The 20,631-nt window shown below is 34.0% G+C and overlaps 5 protein-coding genes across 19 annotated transcripts in view; 3 read left to right on the forward strand and 2 right to left on the reverse strand.

The window, feature by feature from the left end:
• Positions 1-3,449: 3,449 nt before the first annotated feature.
• On the reverse strand, positions 3,450-7,512 carry LOC123675349. The gene is made up of 5 exons (XM_045610699.1): positions 7,264-7,512; positions 4,530-4,917; positions 4,075-4,442; positions 3,623-4,018; positions 3,450-3,506 (listed from the first exon to the last, which is right to left on the reverse strand). The coding sequence occupies exons 1-5, from the start codon at positions 7,510-7,512 to the stop codon at positions 3,450-3,452; spliced, it is 1,458 nt and encodes a 485-aa protein (XP_045466655.1).
• A 5,760-nt stretch (positions 7,513-13,272) lies between these two features.
• Positions 13,273-16,845, reverse strand: LOC123674972. Of its 7 annotated transcripts, none has more exons than XM_045610163.1 (2): positions 16,734-16,845; positions 13,273-16,651 (listed from the first exon to the last, which is right to left on the reverse strand). In XM_045610163.1, exon 2 carries the CDS (start codon positions 15,884-15,886, stop codon positions 13,418-13,420), a length of 2,469 nt encoding a protein of 822 aa, XP_045466119.1. In that variant the 5' UTR covers positions 15,887-16,651; positions 16,734-16,845; the 3' UTR covers positions 13,273-13,417. The 7 variants fall into 7 exon arrangements, with proteins under 7 accessions (XP_045466119.1, XP_045466120.1, XP_045466122.1 ...); XM_045610164.1 differs by having other exon boundaries at positions 13,273-16,664; positions 16,734-16,842; XM_045610166.1 differs by having other exon boundaries at positions 13,273-14,099; positions 14,226-16,837.
• A 139-nt stretch (positions 16,846-16,984) lies between these two features.
• Positions 16,985-18,229, forward strand: LOC123676516. Of its 5 annotated transcripts, none has more exons than XR_006746958.1 (2): positions 16,985-17,277; positions 17,396-18,229. XR_006746958.1 is itself a non-coding variant. In XM_045612430.1 (2 exons), exons 1-2 carry the CDS (start codon positions 17,022-17,024, stop codon positions 18,075-18,077), a joined length of 987 nt encoding a protein of 328 aa, XP_045468386.1. In that variant the 5' UTR covers positions 16,985-17,021; the 3' UTR covers positions 18,078-18,229. The 5 variants fall into 5 exon arrangements, 4 of the variants coding, with proteins under 4 accessions (XP_045468386.1, XP_045468390.1, XP_045468389.1 ...); XM_045612430.1 differs by having other exon boundaries at positions 16,985-17,616; positions 17,686-18,229; XM_045612434.1 differs by having other exon boundaries at positions 16,985-17,616; positions 17,699-18,229.
• Positions 18,230-18,463: 234 nt separating this feature from the next.
• On the forward strand, positions 18,464-19,763 carry LOC123675350. The gene is made up of 3 exons (XM_045610700.1): positions 18,464-18,679; positions 18,842-19,668; positions 19,748-19,763. Exons 1-3 carry the CDS (start codon positions 18,464-18,466, stop codon positions 19,761-19,763), a joined length of 1,059 nt encoding a protein of 352 aa, XP_045466656.1.
• Positions 19,764-19,823: 60 nt separating this feature from the next.
• The window catches only part of LOC123676514, a 1,261-nt gene continuing 453 nt past the window's right edge, over positions 19,824-20,631 (forward strand). The window contains exons 1-2 of one of the 5 annotated variants that reach the window (XR_006746957.1): positions 19,824-20,132; positions 20,251-20,631. The exon at positions 20,251-20,631 is cut by the window's right edge and continues 453 nt beyond it. Coding sequence is in view for 4 of the 5 variants with exons in the window: in XM_045612426.1 (XP_045468382.1) it covers positions 19,877-20,471; positions 20,541-20,631 (686 nt within the window). In the remaining variant the exon portion in view is untranslated. The other 4 variants (XM_045612426.1, XM_045612429.1, XM_045612428.1 and 1 more) reach the window with 4 other exon arrangements.

Consider the following 20,631-nt stretch of genomic DNA (forward strand, 5'->3'; position numbering starts at 1 on the left):
GCGAGATAAACAGTTAAATCGATTAGAAAAAACCAATTATAAGAGACGTGCGAAAGAAGATCACCCTCTTAATAAAAACCCGACCTATATCAAAGCCCCAATCACAAGAAAACTTGATCCTGCATTCAAAAAGATAGATGCGAAAGAAATTGATTCACATCGTATACAAGATAATAAGAATAAACATATTTATCATAAGAAAATTATGAAGCAACGAAAGAAGTAACTTTCAAAATTTTATTTTCAGATTCAACATGGATCACCATTCATTTACATTGATAATTATAATTTTAATGATAAAAGTAACGAAGATAATTAATTCACTAGAAATTATTCCAATTGAAAATAATGTATTGCCCATTCAATTAGGAAAAGCTTACATAACAAAAAAGAATTTACAACTAATTTATCATATTGATTTAAATAAAATAGAAAATGTAATTTTGGCATATCAGAAAGAAATAGATAAATTTAAGAAGGAACCATTAGGTTTTTCGCAGACTGCAAACTATAGATATTTGCAAGAGTCTAATAAAATAAATATTGAATCGTTCGAAGAAATAGTTAATGACAAAATACGGACTAAGAGAGGATTGATTGATTTAGGAGGCAAAATCTCAAAAATACTCTTTGGAACCTTAGATTCTGACGATGAAGAATTATACAGAAATTATTTTAATAGTATAAAGAAAAATGAGGAAACCCTCATAAGGAATCAAAAGAAGATCGCTACTATAGTTAATGACTTGAAAAACAAATATATTGATAAATTTCAGAAAATGCATGATAATCTTGAATTATTAAAAATTGTACCAGCACTCGAAGAAGTTCAGGAAATGCATCTTATGACTTTTGAACTCAAAGACATTAAAAATACTTTGGATGAAATTCAAACTGCAATTAGTTTTGCTAGGTTACATTTATTGCATGAATCCATTTTACCCTATTCAAAGTTCTCAGAAGTAATCAAAAATTCAAGTATCATTCCCTTACATCATATAAAAGACTATTATCAATTATGCCATACTAAGGTAATTTTCAAAAATAAAATTTTACTATTTCTTATATCTATTCCAACCATTTATGAAAAGGGATACGAATTATACAAGTTTTACTTTCTTTCCCAAAATAATGAATCCCTTTCCTTAACCGACTCCTACATGCTCTCACAAGAAGAAGAATTACTATGGAGTACGAGTCAATGTCACCCAGTTGAAGAAGACTTCCTATGCGATCAAGATCTACTATCCAAGCCTCCAGAATGCATCAGAAATTTATTGAAAAATCACAAAGAAAATTGTTCAAGAATTGTATCAGTCCCACAAGCCAACTTGAAACTTCTAGAAGATGGAAATATCCTCTCAATCAATAATGAAAAAGTCCAAGAGAAATGCCCACAGCAAACAAAACATTATTTCATACCCCCAACGGCAATCCTTCGTTCAAGATGTGTTGTAGGAAACACACAAAAGGAAATTTTTCCCATTTCTACGATTATGGAAGAAAAATACATTGTCCTGCCCAAGATGGCTCATCCAATGAAGAACCAGCCCAGTTCGAACTTCAAGAAAGAAGACATCCCTGACATCCAGTTGGAAGACCTAGAAGAATGGCACATCCAACCAGGATATTCATTAATTTTTATTCTTATGTTTATAATAATATTGATTTTGATATTTTTTCTTATTTTTAAATATTTGAAAAATAATAGACGTGCTAATGTCACACCTATTAAAGGTGATAACTTTAACTTAGGTGGGGAGGAATTACAGGATTCCATCCCGTTCTGATCAATTGACGTAATATTGTATTGTTCATTTAGATTCACATATCAGTGTGCTGCATTTTGCTTACACCAGCATAATGCAGGTGGTTCGACGCGTGGCGTCAATTAAGATAAGAAAATATAATGTTATAAATAGGAGACAATATGTTATTGTCAGTCAGTCAGTCAGATAGATAGACAGCTTTAGAATCATCTTAGATTCATCCTATTGTTCATTTCCATATTTCCTTGTAAATAAATTCGTTTTTAAAAACGTGGTTTTCTCAACGAAAAACATAATTATTTATAAGGTACATTAGACTCCGTTGTACTCAGACGATGAGAAGGATATAGGAAATGTGAGTTTTGTCTAGTTCTATTGATGTTTTTTGAATTCACAAAATAACTTGGATTCTTACATACAAATAATAAACATCTTTTTTTTTTTTTTTTTTTCCCACACTTTCGTGGGATTATCTGGTATTGTCCGGGCACGCGTGCGCCAAGGACAACCCCGTCTGATAATGAGGGTAGAGCACTCTCCTTATGATGTTGACAGTTCCAAGAATTACCGCCTTCTGCATCCACATAATTGCATTGTGGGGTAGGTTGAGCTCTTTTAGATGTTGGGTGCTCCTTTTTGGGACGAGTCCATTTACAGATATGATAAGAGATCTATATATATATATATATATATATATATATATATATATATATATATATATATATATAATATATATACTATATAAGGGATATCGATCAGTAATTAACGAGATATATTCACTCTTTATTCATGTAAAGCCTAGCTTTCGAAGCTTTTTTTTGCTTCTTCCTCAGGGCAACTGTAAAATACAACAAAACACATCATCAACAATAAAACAAAAAACAGAGTACAACAACTTACTGAATGCGAGGTTAATCTCTAAGTCTAAGAAATGTACAAAAGTAGACACAAGCATCAAACAGGGTAACATCAAATGATGATCAATTAAGAAACGCAATATCATAATACGCAATAAACAAAGTTAGGTTAAATGTCATTCATCAACTGGACCATCGAAAAATGGTCTGTTAGAAAATTCTATGAGATATGCATATATCGGACTTAATCTCTGCGTGTCCGTTTTTTTGTTAATTTTACTTTTTTGAGTTTGTATGTGGATCATTTCTAGTATACATCTTTTTTTATAATTTACATTTACATCTAAAATTTTTACGTTATTAAAATCAACACTGTGTGAGTACTTATTAGCATGAACAGATAATGCACATCTCAGGTTATTTGTTCTAATATCACTTTTATGTAAGTTCATGCGATTTCTAAGCCACTGAGAGGTTTGACCCACGTAGGTTTCATGATAGTCAGTACATTCCAGTTCGTACACCACATTCGATTTTATTTCTTTTGGTATAGGGTCCTTCAGTTTTGAATATAAATTTGCCACTTTCTTTTTGCACTGTGCTACTATTTTTACTTTTTTATTATAATCTTTAAAACAATTCTTAATTTTGTAGGTAAGGTAAGGGATGTTAGGGATGCTTCTATATTTCACAACTTCTGTTTCTCCCACCATATCAGGTTGTGTTTGACTTTCAGTCAAAGGCAACATTGAAGTAGAATATAGAAGTTTTTTCAACATTGTTTTAGGATAGGCATTCTCAACTAAAAGATCAAACAGTCTTTTCATGCTTCCATCTCTGAATGTTGGATCACAGATTTTATAAATCCTGTTTTTTTGTTCTTTAATGAAATTTAATTTTATGCTCATTGGATGGTCAGATAAAAAATGTATAAACTTTCCTGCAGAAGTCGTCTTTCTATACCAATTTAATTTTACTTTATTATCCTCGGCATACCTTGGTATCTAAGAACGGAACAGAGTTGTAACAATCTTCTGTTTCAATCAACTTTAATTTAGGGTCGAAGCTGTTGAAAACTTGCAATATCTCCTCAGTTCCCGTTGATGGTAGGGATATTATTAGGTCGTCTACATATTTTTTTATAAATGCAAGTGTGAATGTTAATCTAGATATACAGGAGTCGAGCACATAGTCCATCACATACAACGACAAAATCGGGCTAAGTCTGGATCCCATAATGCACCCAAACATCTGCAAATAGAAACTGCCATCGAACATGAAGTAACCTGATTCTAGGAGGAAGGTGATCATCTCCTTGAAGTATTCTTTTGATATGTTGCAGAATGCCTCAATCTTGTTCCAATGGAATTCCATTGCTCTCAGTACCAACTCCTTTGATATGTTGCCAAATTGTTAATCTTACTGGAAAAGTCAAACGAATCTTTTACATAATATGCATTATCCTGGTCATAGGCTTCTGTTAGGATTTGTGCAATATAATTTGAAAATTTACATGTGGGACCCTGTACATCAGATACGATTGGTCGCATTGGGACATTTTCTTTATGTATTTTGGGATTTCCGTACATTCTAGGGCTCACTGAATTATATGATTTCATTGATCTTGCAGCTTCTTTACTTAGTATATTTTGGTTTACAAGTGTGGATATGATCTTGTTGGTTTTATTCTGGATAGTGGTCGTTGGGTCTCTAGAAATATTTTTGAAATCGTCAGTGTCAACAATTGAGTACATCTTCTGAAGATAATCCGCCCTATCCATAAGTACAGTCACTGAACCTTTGTCACTGTCGAGAACTACAAGGTGATCATTAGTTCTCAAAAAGTTTTTCGTTGTTTTATATAGCCTTCTTATGTTGTCTGTCGCACAAATATTATTTTTACCTTTATGTAGATGACCGGTTATAATGCTTGCTATCTTAGCTCTCAAAGTGTCTCTTCTATCTTCCTCCACCAAGTCCAAAATGCTCTCAACGTCTGCTATTAGGTCTTTGATGTGTATTTCTTTGTGGTCTAAAGGGACGTTAAATTTGGAACCCAAACCAAGGACTGTTTTAACCTCTTCAGGTACTGTTGTCTGGGACAAATTCTTGAACCATTTCTCTGGAACTTTATAATCTGCTTTATGTATTCTTCTTTGTAGTGCTTTAATTTTTCTGTCTACTTTTGTACATTTCTTAGACTTAGAGATTAACCTCGCATTCAGTAAGTTGTTGTACTCTGTTTTTTGTTTTATTGTTGATGATGTGTTTTGTTGTATTTTACAGTTGCCCTGAGGAAGAAGCAAAAAAAAGCTTCGAAAGCTAGGCTTTACATGAATAAAGAGTGAATATATCTCGTTAATTACTGATCGATATCCCTTATATAGTATATATTATCATTTTCAACGATCATTATCTTGAACATATATATATATATATATATATATATATATACATACAGGGTGAGTCTTTGACTTGTACATATATTTCAACTGAAGATTCCTGAGGTCAAAAGAAACACTTTTTTCCTTTATAGTTTTTTCCGATTCGGCCCGGTTACAAAGATACAGGCTGTTGAAATTCGATAAAAAAATGTGATTTTCAGTTATATCTCGTAAATGGTTCTATTGAAGGAAATGATTTTTGGAATATAGCTTTTCCTTGATGTGATACATCTTATCCGAATACAAGATTTCCTACACATCTTTCAGTTTCTTCATTATGAACATTACATCACATAAAAATACCAGAAATTCGAAGAACTCAACTCTTAAAAATAATTTGAACGTTCATTGAACAATATTTGGCTAATTTTGAAAAATAAAAGTTTTCTTCATATTTTCTCCTACAAAGCGCCGTTTTCGAGTAACTTGATCTCAAAAAAAAAAATTATCTGTGAAATTCGAAAAATTGGGTACTTTGGCTAAATGCAACTCTGTTCTGTTGTGAAAAAAAAACCACAGAAATGAATATTTACTATGATGTCAAGTTCTCAGATTTTAGAATTGAAGTACTAGCCAACTTAGTTTGAAAATGAAGTTATTTGAATAAGCTCACCTCAACTCTTCTATTTGATTACAAATTACTGAACTTTGACACAGCTCTTATAATAAGAAGATACTTCATTAAAATCAACATTCTATTTTGAAAAGTCCAGATTTCCCATGAAGCCCCTGTTTAAAAAAGTTTTCACAAAATAGTCCCATTATAATGGCAACAGTCAATATCCCACTAAAGACTGCTGCTATCGAACAATACTGTATTCTTCGAGGGTCATTCAAACTCACATTGAAACATACCACTAAGTACATACTAGACAAATTTTCATGTGATTGAGATTGAATACTTTTATTCTTTTGCTATTCCATAAACTCATCCTAGAGCATATGATTGACGTACTTCCAAGAGTGCCATAATTGTTTTAATATGAAAACAAATAGGTGAGTTGAAAGAAACAGGATATTCAACTGTGGATATTTATATTGAATACTTCTCATTTATTTTCAATGGCAAAATCAAGATGAATCAAGTAGTAGAGTTGGCTATAATGTAGGTACATATTATAGAACAAATTCGTTTACAAGTGGAGTCTAACATTTTCCATTGATTACAGAGCCATAAAACTTCATTTCCATTTTCACACTGATGGCTTCAAAAATATTGATGCAGATCATTATTTTCATGAGATAGTTGAAACAAATCAAATGCTTCATTTCATAAAGGAATTACTTTCTATCAGAATGCACACTTATTTATTTTGTATCCACACAATTATTTTGGAAATTGTTTTTAAATTTCTCGAAAATTTATATGGAACTTCAATATTCTGTTGGGATTCTTCAAATCTTCGATGATTTTCATTGCAAGCTAACATAATATCAAATATCATAATAACAACAGTGTAATCTGTAAATGAATATTTTAGGTTAGAAAATAGATTATTCGAACTGCTGTGTTTAAATTTGCAACACTCGAAATTTAAGGTTCAAACTTAAAACCACAGACAACTAGTCTGTGTTAGAACTTTTACAGATGAATTTGAGAATGTGAGGTTAATTGTACGAAATGAAATGAACAACGATATATTATAAATGCGATATAATAAATGAATGGATATGAATTATGACTATCAGAGCTAAGCTAATATGGGTGGTAGCGAGCTCAATTCGTTATGATTATCGAAAATGAAATAGAAAATCAAGAGAAAAATATTTAATCTTTATCGTCAATGAAATTGGGATAATTGTATTATAAATACAAATTCAACAAATGGAATGTTTAAAGTGAGTTTATGATGGTTTTTCCAATTTAGTAGCTTATTTCCAAGGTTCAAATTGTATATCTTATACTTGCGAAAACTTCAGTGTCCCGGTTACCAGGGGTGAATTAGCCCATTATGAAAATTTAAAATGGCTATATCTTTTTAACAGGGCCGAATGGGAAAAAATGGTGAATGAAAAAAGTGTTTCTTTTGACCTCTAGAATCTTCGGTTGAAATATATGTACAAGTCAAAGACCCACCCTGCATGTATATATATATATATATTTTTTTTCCTCTTCACCATATAGGGTTGGACTCTTCGCTGCCGGGCAGATTCTGCCAAAGCAGGTCAGAGGGATGTCAGGAACTTCCTCACCAGTCTTGTGTTCGCGAGGATAACTTCTTTTTGGGCTGCGCTGATGACCTCCTCGTCCAATTCCAGTCTCTGTGTATTCTCAACCAGATGTTTCTCGACCAATCCATTTCTTGACATGAGCAGAGGCAGTATTGTTGTTGACTTTAAGTTGTAGATAGTCTTCAGTTCAAAAGCCAGATCATGGTATTTTGTCAACTTTTCGATGAACGTTTTGCTCAGGTTATCGTCGGCCGGGATAGCGACGTCCATAATCACCACTGTTTTTTCCTTCTTGTTATGAAGTAGGATATCCGGTCTGTTATGTTTGACTGGTCTGTCCGTCGTGATGAAAGTATCCCAGTATAGCTTGTAGCTTTCGTACTCAAGGACGCTACTTGGCTGATACTCATATATATATATATATATATATATATATATATATATATATATATATATATATATATAGCACCCGGCGAATCTAATTGAACCCACGAGAGTGTGAAAAAAAAAAAAAAAAAAAAAAAAAAAAAAAAAAAAAAAAAAAAATATATATATATATATATATATATATATACTATATTTTTATGATTTTGCGCCGACTATATATCTCAGGAGGGTTCATTCAAATTCAATTATATATTTTTTTTTTAATTTAATTAATATTTTCGAAATTCACTAACTATAAAGAAATTCTTATATAATAACTAAATTTATATTAATCTAATCTTATATTTACGTATCAGGTGTGTGAATAAGTCTTTCCCGTTTCTTGTAAGAGATGACGCCACCAATACTGTGTGAGTATTTAATGGTTACATATGTCATAATCAAAGCTTATTCATCTGTCAACAATTCCACACTAACACATTAGTTGAAATTTTTTTGCATCATAAATTTTTGAAATCGTGAAAATGTCGAAATTTGAGCCGAGTCGACGTCATTTGCGGGAAGTTTCACTTTATTGGTTCAATTTGAAGAAATCTGCTGCCGAGGCGCATCGGTTGCTTCAGGAAGCTTATGGAGAAGGTTGTGTCGATGATTCAAGTGTTCGCGGATGGTTTCGACGCTTCAAAAGTGGCGATTTCGACGTGGAAGATAAGGAGCGTTCCGGGCGGCCGCAAATCTTTGAAGATCAAGAATTGGCGACTTTGCTTGATGAAGATTCGTGTCAAACGCAAGAAGAACTTGCTGAAGCATTGGGAGTTGACCGAACAACCATTTCCAAGCGTTTGAAAGCCATGGGAATGATCAAAAAGCAAGGAAATTGGGTGCCGTACGAACTGAAGCTGAGAGACGTCGAACGGCGTTTTTTCACTTGCGAACAGCTGCTTCAGCGACATAAAAGAAAGGGTTTTCTGCATCGTATCGTGACTGGCGATGAAAAGTGGATCCGTTACGATAATCAGAAGCGAAGAAAATCATGGGGACTACCCGGCCATGCATCATCATCGACGGCCAAGCCAAATATTCATGGCGCCAAGCTCATGCTCTGTATATGGTGGGACCAGCTAGGTGTGGTTTACTATGAGCTTCTGAAACCGAATGAAAAGATCACAGGCGAGGTCTATCGACGACAATTGATGCGTTTGAGCCGCGCACTGCGAGAAAAACGGCCACAATACTCCGACAGGCACGACAAAGTTATTTTGCAACATTACAATGCTCGCCCACATGTTGCACAGCCGGTGAAAACATACTTAGAAACGCTCAAATGGGAAGTCCTACCCCACCCGCCGTATAGTCCAGACATTGCTCCGTCTGATTACCATCTCTTCAGCTCGATGACGCATGGCCTGGCTGACCAGCACTTCCATTCCTACGAGGAAGCCAAAAAATGGGTGGATGACTGGATAGAGGCCAAACCGGTCGAATTTTTTCGCAACGGGATTCGTATGTTGCCAGAAAGATGGGGAAAAGTTGTAGCTAGCGATGGCCAATACTTTCAATAATTCATTTGTAACCATTTTATCACAATAAAGGCTCAAAATTTGAAAAAAAAACGGGAAAGACTTATTCACACACCCTATATTTAAAACTTCATCGACCTCATCAGTGTTCTATGTTATGTTATGGTATCGTCTTCTATGCTCCTAACCTCGAATGGATTATAACCTTAATTTGTATTAATTCAGTTGCATTGTTTTGAATCCATTTTCCAGTTAATATTGCTTCAACTTGCTTAAATCCAGGGAAATTTCTTCTTGAAATTGATTAAGTATTTTTCCACTTCTTCTCACAATGACTTTCAGGTACGTATTTAACAATTTTAATATCTTGCAATTTTTCGTAAATAAATTCTTTCGTTTATCAATTGTTTCAGGTATATTTCTTGAGTCAGGTGATGTGCTCTCAACAATGGTTTTTTACTGACTGATTAGCTGTCATTCGGCTGGGCTTTATATAGATTTTCAATTTTTTCTTGAAATCAAGATTGCCTTGGATGTCAAAAAATTTTCCAAATATGATGCTTTCGCAATTTTCTCTTTTGAGGTAAGTTTTCTCTCTTCAATCTTGATCTAGTTAATTTCTTCATTTAATTCCGCATCTTTTGGTACCACATATGTTGCATTCGGTCGATTCGAAGTTACAAAATTTTCAAATATTCTATATACAATTTGGAAATTTTTCTAATATTCACTTTCTTTGGCCTAATATTCAAAGATTTCTATCTATAACTCCTAAAATCTACTACATATTTTTAAATTATACTATAATCTAAAGAAATATATACATTTTTGTATGTTTGAGACATTAATTACTTTGGAATCCCTGATTTATCATTCGATATCCTATCCCTATCCATTTTTTACAATTTTATTAGGAATTTCAGCTAATATTACATTTTTGAGATTGTATCTAGATGTAATTCACTAGATCACAAGCTATTTCATGAAAATTAACATAGGAAATATAAAATAAATGATTATTTTTTACCATTTTGAATGAAAATTGAATATTCAGTCTTTTGACTCTTTTAACATTATTTACATGATATATAAATGGTTCCTGATGCTTGAGTTGAATATCTTTTGTTGATTTTATCAAATTGAACTTGAATTTTATTAATATTTTCATTTTGTTTCAGGTCCTGAGATGTTTTGAATGAATATTGATATAGTACTTTAGAAATATTGGATTTATGCTACTTTTATAATGTGCAAGTGAATGGAATAAATGAATAAAGTTACTCTACTTTTCTTTAAAATTATTGGATCATATCAAATTAAAATTTATTATCTATTTGATGAATTTGCTGTAGTTTCCGAGAGATAGAGTCTGGTAATGTATTCTCATTGATTTTATGAGTTGATAATACCATTCCATAACAATATATATATATATATATATATATATATATATATATATATATATATATATATTCTCTGATTATATCAGTGAATGGCTTGGTCGAACAGCACATGATAGAAAATACTAGACGTTTGAAGTTAGATTCTAGCCTCATTAGTCGAGCTCAGAAGGAGGTTGTACTGGCCACAACCCGAGCAGTCTGGAAGTTCCTTACCAGCTCCTGAGGACACCTTGTCTGCAGAGTAGACCGGTGCTCCCAGCGAACCGACCCGTCTATCGGTGGATTAAAAAAAAAAAAATTATATATATATATATATATATATATATATATATATATATATATATATATATATATATCTTAATATATATATTTCTTGTGTGCGTGTGTATGTGACTGAACTCCTCCTAAACGACTGGACCAATTTTGATGAAATTTTTTGTGTGTGTTCGTGGAGATTCGAGAATGGTTCAGATTTACAGTTTGGTCTACTGGAAAATGTTATTTCAATTAATTTCTTATTTATAAGGAGTTGTTGATTTTGGAATGTTTTACATTAGATCCGGCGGACGGTGCTATCATCGCATTCAATATTATTCTATTTCAATTTTAGTTTGTCCCGACAGATGGTGCTACGATTAATTTGAAAAAAATTTTGTTATTCAATTCATGTGCTGATTAAAATATTAAATGTAATTATTTTTCAAAGAGTTTTGAAGTGTGTATAAATAATTTTGTGAATTCAGATGTTTTTTAATTAATTTTTATTTGTAAGGAGTTTTTGATTTTGGAATGTTTTACATCAGATTCGACGGATGGCGCTATCATCGCATTCGATATTATTCTATTTTAATTTTAGTTTGTCCCGACAGATAGTGCTACGATCAATTTGAAAAAGTATTTCGTTATTTTGTGTTATAATTGTGTTATTCAAGTGAAGTTGCTAATTAAAATATTTAATGTCATTAGTTTTCGAAGAGTTCTGAAGTGTATATAAATAACTTATACATTTTGTAAATTTAGTGCGGAATCGAAGTGAGTATATTTTTTATAAATTATCTTTTTTAATTTACACGTGCGTTTATTAACAACCAACATAACCTTCAAGTTTATTTGTGTAGTTAGAGGATTGAATTTTTTTAATTATTTTTATTGACAATTAATTCATTTTTGGAGATATTAAATAAAAAAACTCACAAAATGCGATTACATGTTCTTTATCTAAAATTTGTCATTATAAATCTTTTGAGTTAATTAATTAAAAATTCATTATCAATAAGTAACTCATATTCATTGTATATTATTTTGCAATATTTTATTTTTGTAGAAAAATGTCACGTCCTCGTGGAAGAGCAAGAAATATTGGTCGACGTACTCAGCACGCGCAATTAGTTCATGATCATCGATCGAATAGAACAGTAGAAGAACATTCTATGGATAATGTAAATTTAAGAGATCGAGCTGCATGTACACGTGCAAATGAAAATTTAGAGCAACGTGCTCAACGTCTTCGTGCTAATACATTAAGACAACGAGAGGCACGTCAACGAGCGACCAACGCACATAGAGAACGTAACCAACAGCGAGTACAAGATAATCGAGCATTGGCACGAGCATCACTTAATCGTCTCGCGTTTGAATATGATCCTGAAATAGATTATTCATCACATGCATTGATCACGATTGGTAGTATGGACAAAGAGTGTCAACATTGTCATGCTTTCAAGTACAAAGGTGAATCAGCTGGTTTATGTTGCGCATCTGGAAAAATATCACTGCCACCGCTAAAACCACCACCAGAACCTTTAAAAACGCTTTTAGCTGGAATCACATCTCAATCGAAATTATTTTTACGGAAAATTCGTAAATTAAATTCATGCTTCCAAATGACATCATTTGCAGCAACAAAAATTATTCATAATGAAGATGGCCGTAATTTTGAATCCACATTCAAAATTCAAGGCCAATTATATCACCAAATTGGTTCGTTACTTCCAATGCCTGATGCCGATCCAAAATTTTTACAAATTTATTTTATGGGGAATGAAGAGCAACAATCACATACACGCTGCGTTTACAACCATATAGAACAGATGGAGGAACGAGAAATTGTGGACATTTTGGAAAGGTTTTTGCAAAACCATAACCAATTAGTACAATTGTTCAAGACTCTTTCTAACAGACTGCAAAACGATAACTATGTCATTGTTATTAAAGCAGACAAAGTACCCTATGGAGAGCACGCAGGCACATATAAAATGTTTTGAGTGCAAGCTTTTTCACCTTTCATTAAAATGAGTTAAAGTTTTCATTTACGATGCTGTTATTTATTTAACAAAGTAATAACTTTTCAATAATAATTTTCATCAAAGCGGTCCAGATTGTTTCAGCTCATTAAAAAAAGTATGAAATTAAAGACGTGTGTACAGGACAACGTCTGTCGGGTCCGCTAGTATATATATATATATATATATATATATATATATATATATATATATATATATATATATATATATATATATATAAGGAGGTGTGGTTGGGTATCTAGGCAATTTAGAAAAGATCAACAGTCTATAGTCTATTCGTCTATATTTCGAACCAATATGCGGTTCTTCTTCAGGATGCTAAAAAAATCACACAAATTACAAAGTTGTAAAAACAGCAATCTATGCTTACATCTGACTGGACAGTATTATTTAAGATGATAAGTGCAGCTACAATAGGTCTTCTACTCATAAAATTCAATAAAAATACAATAATCGTAGAAATATCAGAAACGTTGCCGTAATGCATATGTCAATTTTAAAGGTTAAAACTCACAGAACAGGGGAACACAGAGAAAACAACAATTCACAAAGTGACATAAAGTCATGTTTGTCTAGATGGCCTACGATCTAAGGATAACAAATAACTATATACAACACTTAAATTCTTCAAGTCAGTCTTCTTATTTATATTATTTTCATTTTCATTTATAAAACACATTTCAAGGAAACTTCTTTTATTATAGTTAGAATTGGTACATAATATTTCAACTTCATCAAACTTAAAATGGTGGTCTAGAGAGGACGAATGGCTAGCTAATGCACATCTATCAGGTCGTAATCTGGCGTCACTCTTATGTATTGAGATACGTCTTTTCAAACATTGTGATGTCTGTCCAACATACACAGACTCACAGTTCTCACATGGAATGCGATAAACCACGTCAGATCTAGACATGGTGTGGATCCTATCTTTAGTTTGGCTGAAAAGAACGCCTACTACTAAAGGATTGTACTTCGCAATTTTTATGTTCTCAATTTCTTTTAGAATTTTGGTCAATTTACCTGTTAATGGTGGAATGAGGGGCAGGCTTACATATTTGTCATGTGTGGCAGGTTCGACTAATGTCGATGTTCTTATTTGTGGGACCTCGTCGACTTGGTCAGAAGTTAGAGAATGCAGACATCTGTTCAAAAACATCCTAGGGTAACCATTGTTCTCAAAGATCTTAAGCAACTTTTCTTCACTGTTATGAAGAAAGTCTGGATGGCAGATTTTCTTAATTCTACGAAACATACCTTTAATTAAGTTAGTTTTCATAGCCCAAGAATGGTTGGAACTATAATGTATATAGCGACCTGAAGAGGTCGGTTTTTGGTACCAATCCAATTTTACAATGTTACCTGCACACCTGATAGCTTTGGTGTCAAGGAATGGGACACCATTTTCAGTTTCTTCTTCTGCAGTAAACTTAATGTGTGGGTCGTAGTTATTGAAAACTGCCAAAGTCGTAGCAGTCCTGTCTTCGGGAATAGCAAGGAGAAGGTCATCAACATATTGATAGGTAATCGGCACCTGGAAGGGCAGTAGAGGAATGCAATATTTCAAAAGCACTGACATGACTATATTAGCCAAAATGGGACTGATTTTACTCCCCATTGCACAGCCAAAGATTTGTGAAATGAAGGAACCCTTGAAAACGAAATAGCTGGACTCAAACAAAAACTTTATGATTATTAGAAAAAGTGATATATCTATGGTTGTGACCTGACTTACTCTGGACCATTCCTGTTGGATAATTTGTATAACTAGCTCTAGTGAAATATTAGTGAATAAACTGACAGCATCTAAGGAAATGAGTTTATACCCTTGGGGTAATATAAAGTTATTAATTTTGGAAGCAAATTGGAAAGAGTCAGCTATGGTATAATCATGGAAATCTGAGAATGCTTCTGTGAGAATCTGTGTCATAAATTGACTGAGTTCAACTGACGCTGAGCCAATTGTGGAGACGATGGGCCTCAATGGGATGTCTGCTTTGTGTACTTTAGGAAGTCCATATATTCTTGGTGGAATCGCTTTATAGGTGGTTAATTTTCTGGCCATGGAAGCATCAATAAAACCTTTGTCTTTCAGTTGTTTGACAATTTTGTTGTTTTTACATTGAAATTCATTGGTAGGGTCTCTCCTTAATTGTTTGTAAACTGACGAGTCTTGTAGAAGCTGGTTCATTTTCTGTTCATACTGTTCTGTGGAAAGTATTACTGTGATGTTACCTTTGTCAGCAGGAGTGATAACCAAGTCATCGTGTGTCTTGACAAATCTTCTAGCATTGGTCAAAAGGTAGTGCTCAAAGTTATGTGTCATCTTTGAATTGTGCACGAAGTTGGTAATAGCATTAGTGCATTTAGCTCTCAAGATATTCTGCCTGGTGATAGGAGCCAAGTTGATTATGTTCTCTACATCTGCCACAATATTCTTGATAGGTATGTCTTTAACAGGAAGGGGAGCCACACCAAATTTAGGTCCCAGACTCAAGATAACCTTAACTTCTGTGGGAATCTGTGTAGTAGTGAGATTGCAAAGCCATTCATCTCTGATTTGGATGGACTGGATTTTTCGTTTTTTTAGTGCAAGGAACTTCTTTTCAAGAAGCTTCTTGTTGTTGGAAAATACTTTCTTGTATGATCGGTTCTGTGAAATGTAAAATCGTTCAAGGATGCTAGTTGGAACGAGTACCAACAATTCAGTTTTCAGGTATTCCAAAGTGGAAGAAAAATTATTGATTTTCTTAATGGTGAAGGAAATCTCCATGTTAAGAATTCTGGTAGATATTTTTTTGTTAAAAAGACTAACCTTTCTGTTGTTCTCGGCATCATCTGATAAGAGGTTGGTCAAACATTTGATGTTCTGGACGATATGTCTGGGTAAAATACCGGTCGTTCTGCAATGGAGCAAGAAGTTCCTTCTACAAGCCAACCTCGCCAATTTGGTGTTCAAATGAGCCCATAGTCTCATCTGTTCAGACGCAGTTCTACCATACGCCAAACCTACGTCATCAAAGAAACCCATCTCTGTACAATTCAGTGAGATAAATTATTTGCCGAATAAAGTAAGTAGGTGTGGTTGGGTATCTAGGCAATTTAGAAAAGATCAACAGTCTATAGTCTATTCATCTATATTTCGAACCAATATGCGGTTCTTCTTCAGGATGCTAAAAAAATCACACAAATTACAAAGTTGTAAAAACAGCAATCTATGCTTACATCTGACTGGACAGTATTATTTAAGATGATAAGTGCAGCTACAATAGGTCTTCTACTCATAAAATTCAATAAAAATACAATAATCGTAGAAATATCAGAAACGTTGCCGTAATGCATATGTCAATTTTAAAGGTTAAAACTCACAGAACAGGGGAACACAGAGAAAACAACAATTCACAAAGTGACATAAAGTCATGTTTGTCTAGATGGCCTACGATCTAAGGATAACAAATAACTATATACAACACTTAAATTCTTCAAGTCAGTCTTCTTATTTATATTATTTTCATTTTCATTTATAAAACACATTTCAAGGAAACTTCTTTTATTATAGTTAGAATTGGTACATAATATTTCAACTTCATCAAACTTAAAATGGTGGTCTAGAGAGGACGAATGGCTAGCTAATGCACATCTATCAGGTCGTAATCTGGCGTCACTCTTATGTATTGAGATACGTCTTTTCAAACATTGTGATGTCTGTCCACCATACACAGACTCACAGTTCTCACATGGAATGCGATAAACCACGTCAGATCTAGACATGGTGTGGATCCTATCTTTAGTTTGGCTGAAAAGAACGCCTACTACTAAAGGATTGTACTTCGCAATTTTTATGTTCTCAATTTCTTTTAGAATTTTGGTCAATTTACCTGTTAATGGTGGAATGAGGGGCAGGCTTACATATTTGTCATGTGTGGCAGGTTCGACTAATGTCGATGTTCTTATTTGTGGGACCTCGTCGACTTGGTCAGAAGTTAGAGAACAGACATCTGTTCAAAAACATCCTAGGGTAACCATTGTTCTCAAAGATCTTAAGCAACTTTTCTTCACTGTTATGAAGAAAGTCTGGATGGCAGATTTTCTTAATTCTACGAAACATACCTTTAATTAGTTTCGTTTTCAAGGGTTCCTTCATTTCACAAATCTTTGGCTGTGCAATGGGGAGTAAAATCAGTCCCATTTTGGCTAATATAGTCATGTCAGTGCTTTTGAAATATTGCATTCCTCTACTGCCCTTCCAGGTGCCGATTACCTATCAATATGTTGATGACCTTCTCCTTGCTATTCCCGAAGACAGGACTGCTACGACTTTGGCAGTTTTCAATAACTACGACCCACACATTAAGTTTACTGCAGAAGAAGAAACTGAAAATGGTGTCCCATTCCTTGACACCAAAGCTATCAGGTGTGCAGGTAACATTGTAAAATTGGATTGGTACCAAAAACCGACCTCTTCAGGTCGCTATATACATTATAGTTCCAACCATTCTTGGGCTATGAAAACTAACTTAATTAAAGGTATGTTTCGTAGAATTAAGAAAATCTGCCATCCAGACTTTCTTCATAACAGTGAAGAAAAGTTGCTTAAGATCTTTGAGAACAATGGTTACCCTAGGATGTTTTTGAACAGATGTCTGCATTCTCTAACTTCTGACCAAGTCGACGAGGTCCCACAAATAAGAACATCGACATTAGTCGAACCTGCCACACATGACAAATATGTAAGCCTGCCCCTCATTCCACCATTAACAGGTAAATTGACCAAAATTCTAAAAGAAATTGAGAACATAAAAATTGCGAAGTACAATCCTTTAGTAGTAGGCGTTCTTTTCAGCCAAACTAAAGATAGGATCCACACCATGTCTAGATCTGACGTGGTTTATCGCATTCCATGTGAGAACTGTGAGTCTGTGTATGTTGGACAGACATCACAATGTTTGAAAAGACGTATCTCAATACATAAGAGTGACGCCAGATTACGACCTGATAGATGTGCATTAGCTAGCCATTCGTCCTCTCTAGACCACCATTTTAAGTTTGATGAAGTTGAAATATTATGTACCAATTCTAACTATAATAAAAGAAGTTTCCTTGAAATGTGTTTTATAAATGAAAATGAAAATAATATAAATAAGAAGACTGACTTGAAGAATTTAAGTGTTGTATATAGTTATTTGTTATCCTTAGATCGTAGGCCATCTAGACAAACATGACTTTATGTCACTTTGTGAATTGTTGTTTTCTCTGTGTTCCCCTGTTCTGTGAGTTTTAACCTTTAAAATTGACATATGCATTACGGCAACGTTTCTGATATTTCTACGATTATTGTATTTTTATTGAATTTTATGAGTAGAAGACCTATTGTAGCTGCACTTATCATCTTAAATAATACTGTCCAGTCAGATGTAAGCATAGATTGCTGTTTTTACAACTTTGTAATTTGTGTGATTTTTTTAGCATCCTGAAGAAGAACCGCATATTGGTTCGAAATATAGATGAATAGACTATAGACTGTTGATCTTTTCTAAATTGCCTAGATACCCAACCACACCTACTTACTTTATTCGGCAAATAATTTATCTCACTGAATTGTACAGAGATGGGTTTCTTTGATGACGTAGGTTTGGCGTATGGTAGAACTGCGTCTGAACAGATGAGACTATGGGCTCATTTGAACACCAAATTGGCGAGGTTGGCTTGTAGAAGGAACTTCTTGCTCCATTGCAGAACGACCGGTATTTTACCCAGACATATCGTCCAGAACATCAAATGTTTGACCAACCTCTTATCAGATGATGCCGAGAACAACAGAAAGGTTAGTCTTTTTAACAAAAAAATATCTACCAGAATTCTTAACATGGAGATTTCCTTCACCATTAAGAAAATCAATAATTTTTCTTCCACTTTGGAATACCTGAAAACTGAATTGTTGGTACTCGTTCCAACTAGCATCCTTGAACGATTTTACATTTCACAGAACCGATCATACAAGAAAGTATTTTCCAACAACAAGAAGCTTCTTGAAAAGAAGTTCCTTGCACTAAAAAAACGAAAAATCCAGTCCATCCAAATCAGAGATGAATGGCTTTGCAATCTCACTACTACACAGATTCCCACAGAAGTTAAGGTTATCTTGAGTCTGGGACCTAAATTTGGTGTGGCTCCCCTTCCTGTTAAAGACATACCTATCAAGAATATTGTGGCAGATGTAGAGAACATAATCAACTTGGCTCCTATCACCAGGCAGAATATCTTGAGAGCTAAATGCACTAATGCTATTACCAACTTCGTGCACAATTCAAAGATGACACATAACTTTGAGCACTACCTTTTGACCAATGCTAGAAGATTTGTCAAGACACACGATGACTTGGTTATCACTCCTGCTGACAAAGGTAACATCACAGTAATACTTTCCACAGAACAGTATGAACAGAAAATGAACCAGCTTCTACAAGACTCGTCAGTTTACAAACAATTAAGGAGAGACCCTACCAATGAATTTCAATGTAAAAACAACAAAATTGTCAAACAACTGAAAGACAAAGGTTTTATTGATGCTTCCATGGCCAGAAAATTAACCACCTATAAAGCGATTCCACCAAGAATATATGGACTTCCTAAAGTACACAAAGCAGACATCCCATTGAGGCCCATCGTCTCCACAATTGGCTCAGCGTCAGTTGAACTCAGTCAATTTATGACACAGATTCTCACAGAAGCATTCTCAGATTTCCATGATTATACCATAGCTGACTCTTTCCAATTTGCTTCCAAAATTAATAACTTTATATTACCCCAAGGGTATAAACTCATTTCCTTAGATGCTGTCAGTTTATTCACTAATATTTCACTAGAGCTAGTTATACAAATTATCCAACAGGAATGGTCCAGAGTAAGTCAGGTCACAACCATAGATATATCACTTTTTCTAATAATCATAAAGTTTTTTTTTGAGTCCAGCTATTTCGTTTTCAAGGGTTCCTTCATTTCACAAATCTTTGGCTGTGCAATGGGGAGTAAAATCAGTCCCATTTTGGCTAATATAGTCATGTCAGTGCTTTTGAAATATTGCATTCCTCTACTGCCCTTCCAGGTGCCGATTACCTATCAATATGTTGATGACCTTCTCCTTGCTATTCCCGAAGACAGGACTGCTACGACTTTGGCAGTTTTCAATAACTACGACCCACACATTAAGTTTACTGCAGAAGAAGAAACTGAAAATGGTGTCCCATTCCTTGACACCAAAGCTATCAGGTGTGCAGGTAACATTGTAAAATTGGATTGGTACCAAAAACCGACCTCTTCAGGTCGCTATATACATTATAGTTCCAACCATTCTTGGGCTATGAAAACTAACTTAATTAAAGGTATGTTTCGTAGAATTAAGAAAATCTGCCATCCAGACTTTCTTCATAACAGTGAAGAAAAGTTGCTTAAGATCTTTGAGAACAATGGTTACCCTAGGATGTTTTTGAACAGATGTCTGCATTCTCTAACTTCTGACCAAGTCGACGAGGTCCCACAAATAAGAACATCGACATTAGTCGAACCTGCCACACATGACAAATATGTAAGCCTGCCCCTCATTCCACCATTAACAGGTAAATTGACCAAAATTCTAAAAGAAATTGAGAACATAAAAATTGCGAAGTACAATCCTTTAGTAGTAGGCGTTCTTTTCAGCCAAACTAAAGATAGGATCCACACCATGTCTAGATCTGACGTGGTTTATCGCATTCCATGTGAGAACTGTGAGTCTGT

The sequence above is a fragment of the Harmonia axyridis genome, chromosome 3 (genome assembly GCF_914767665.1).
Source record: "Harmonia axyridis chromosome 3, icHarAxyr1.1, whole genome shotgun sequence".
In the NCBI taxonomy this organism is placed as follows: Eukaryota; Metazoa; Arthropoda; class Insecta; order Coleoptera; family Coccinellidae; genus Harmonia; species Harmonia axyridis.

Bases quoted from the DNA above. Each gene is read 5' to 3' on its own strand.
- LOC123675349 (XM_045610699.1), bottom strand. From the start codon at position 7,512: ATGGACGTCGCTATCCCGGCCGACGATAACCTGAGCAAAACGTTCATC. The intron at 4,443-4,529 runs GTAAAAATAATA...ATCACCTTGTAG, and splicing joins AACCGGTCATCTACATAAAG to TTCTCGACAGTGACAAAGGT. The intron at 3,507-3,622 runs GTATGCCGAGGA...ATTTCATTAAAG, and splicing joins TTCCGTTCTTAGATACCAAG to AACAAAAAAACAGGATTTAT.
- LOC123674972 (XM_045610163.1), bottom strand. From the start codon at position 15,886: ATGGGTTTCTTTGATGACGTAGGTTTGGCGTATGGTAGAACTGCGTCT.
- LOC123676516 (XM_045612430.1), top strand. From the start codon at position 17,022: ATGGGGAGTAAAATCAGTCCCATTTTGGCTAATATAGTCATGTCAGTG. The intron at 17,617-17,685 runs GTAAATTGACCA...CTTTAGTAGTAG, and splicing joins CCTCATTCCACCATTAACAG to GCGTTCTTTTCAGCCAAACT.
- LOC123675350 (XM_045610700.1), top strand. From the start codon at position 18,464: ATGGGTTTCTTTGATGACGTAGGTTTGGCGTATGGTAGAACTGCGTCT. The intron at 18,680-18,841 runs GTTAGTCTTTTT...TACATTTCACAG, and splicing joins ATGCCGAGAACAACAGAAAG to AACCGATCATACAAGAAAGT.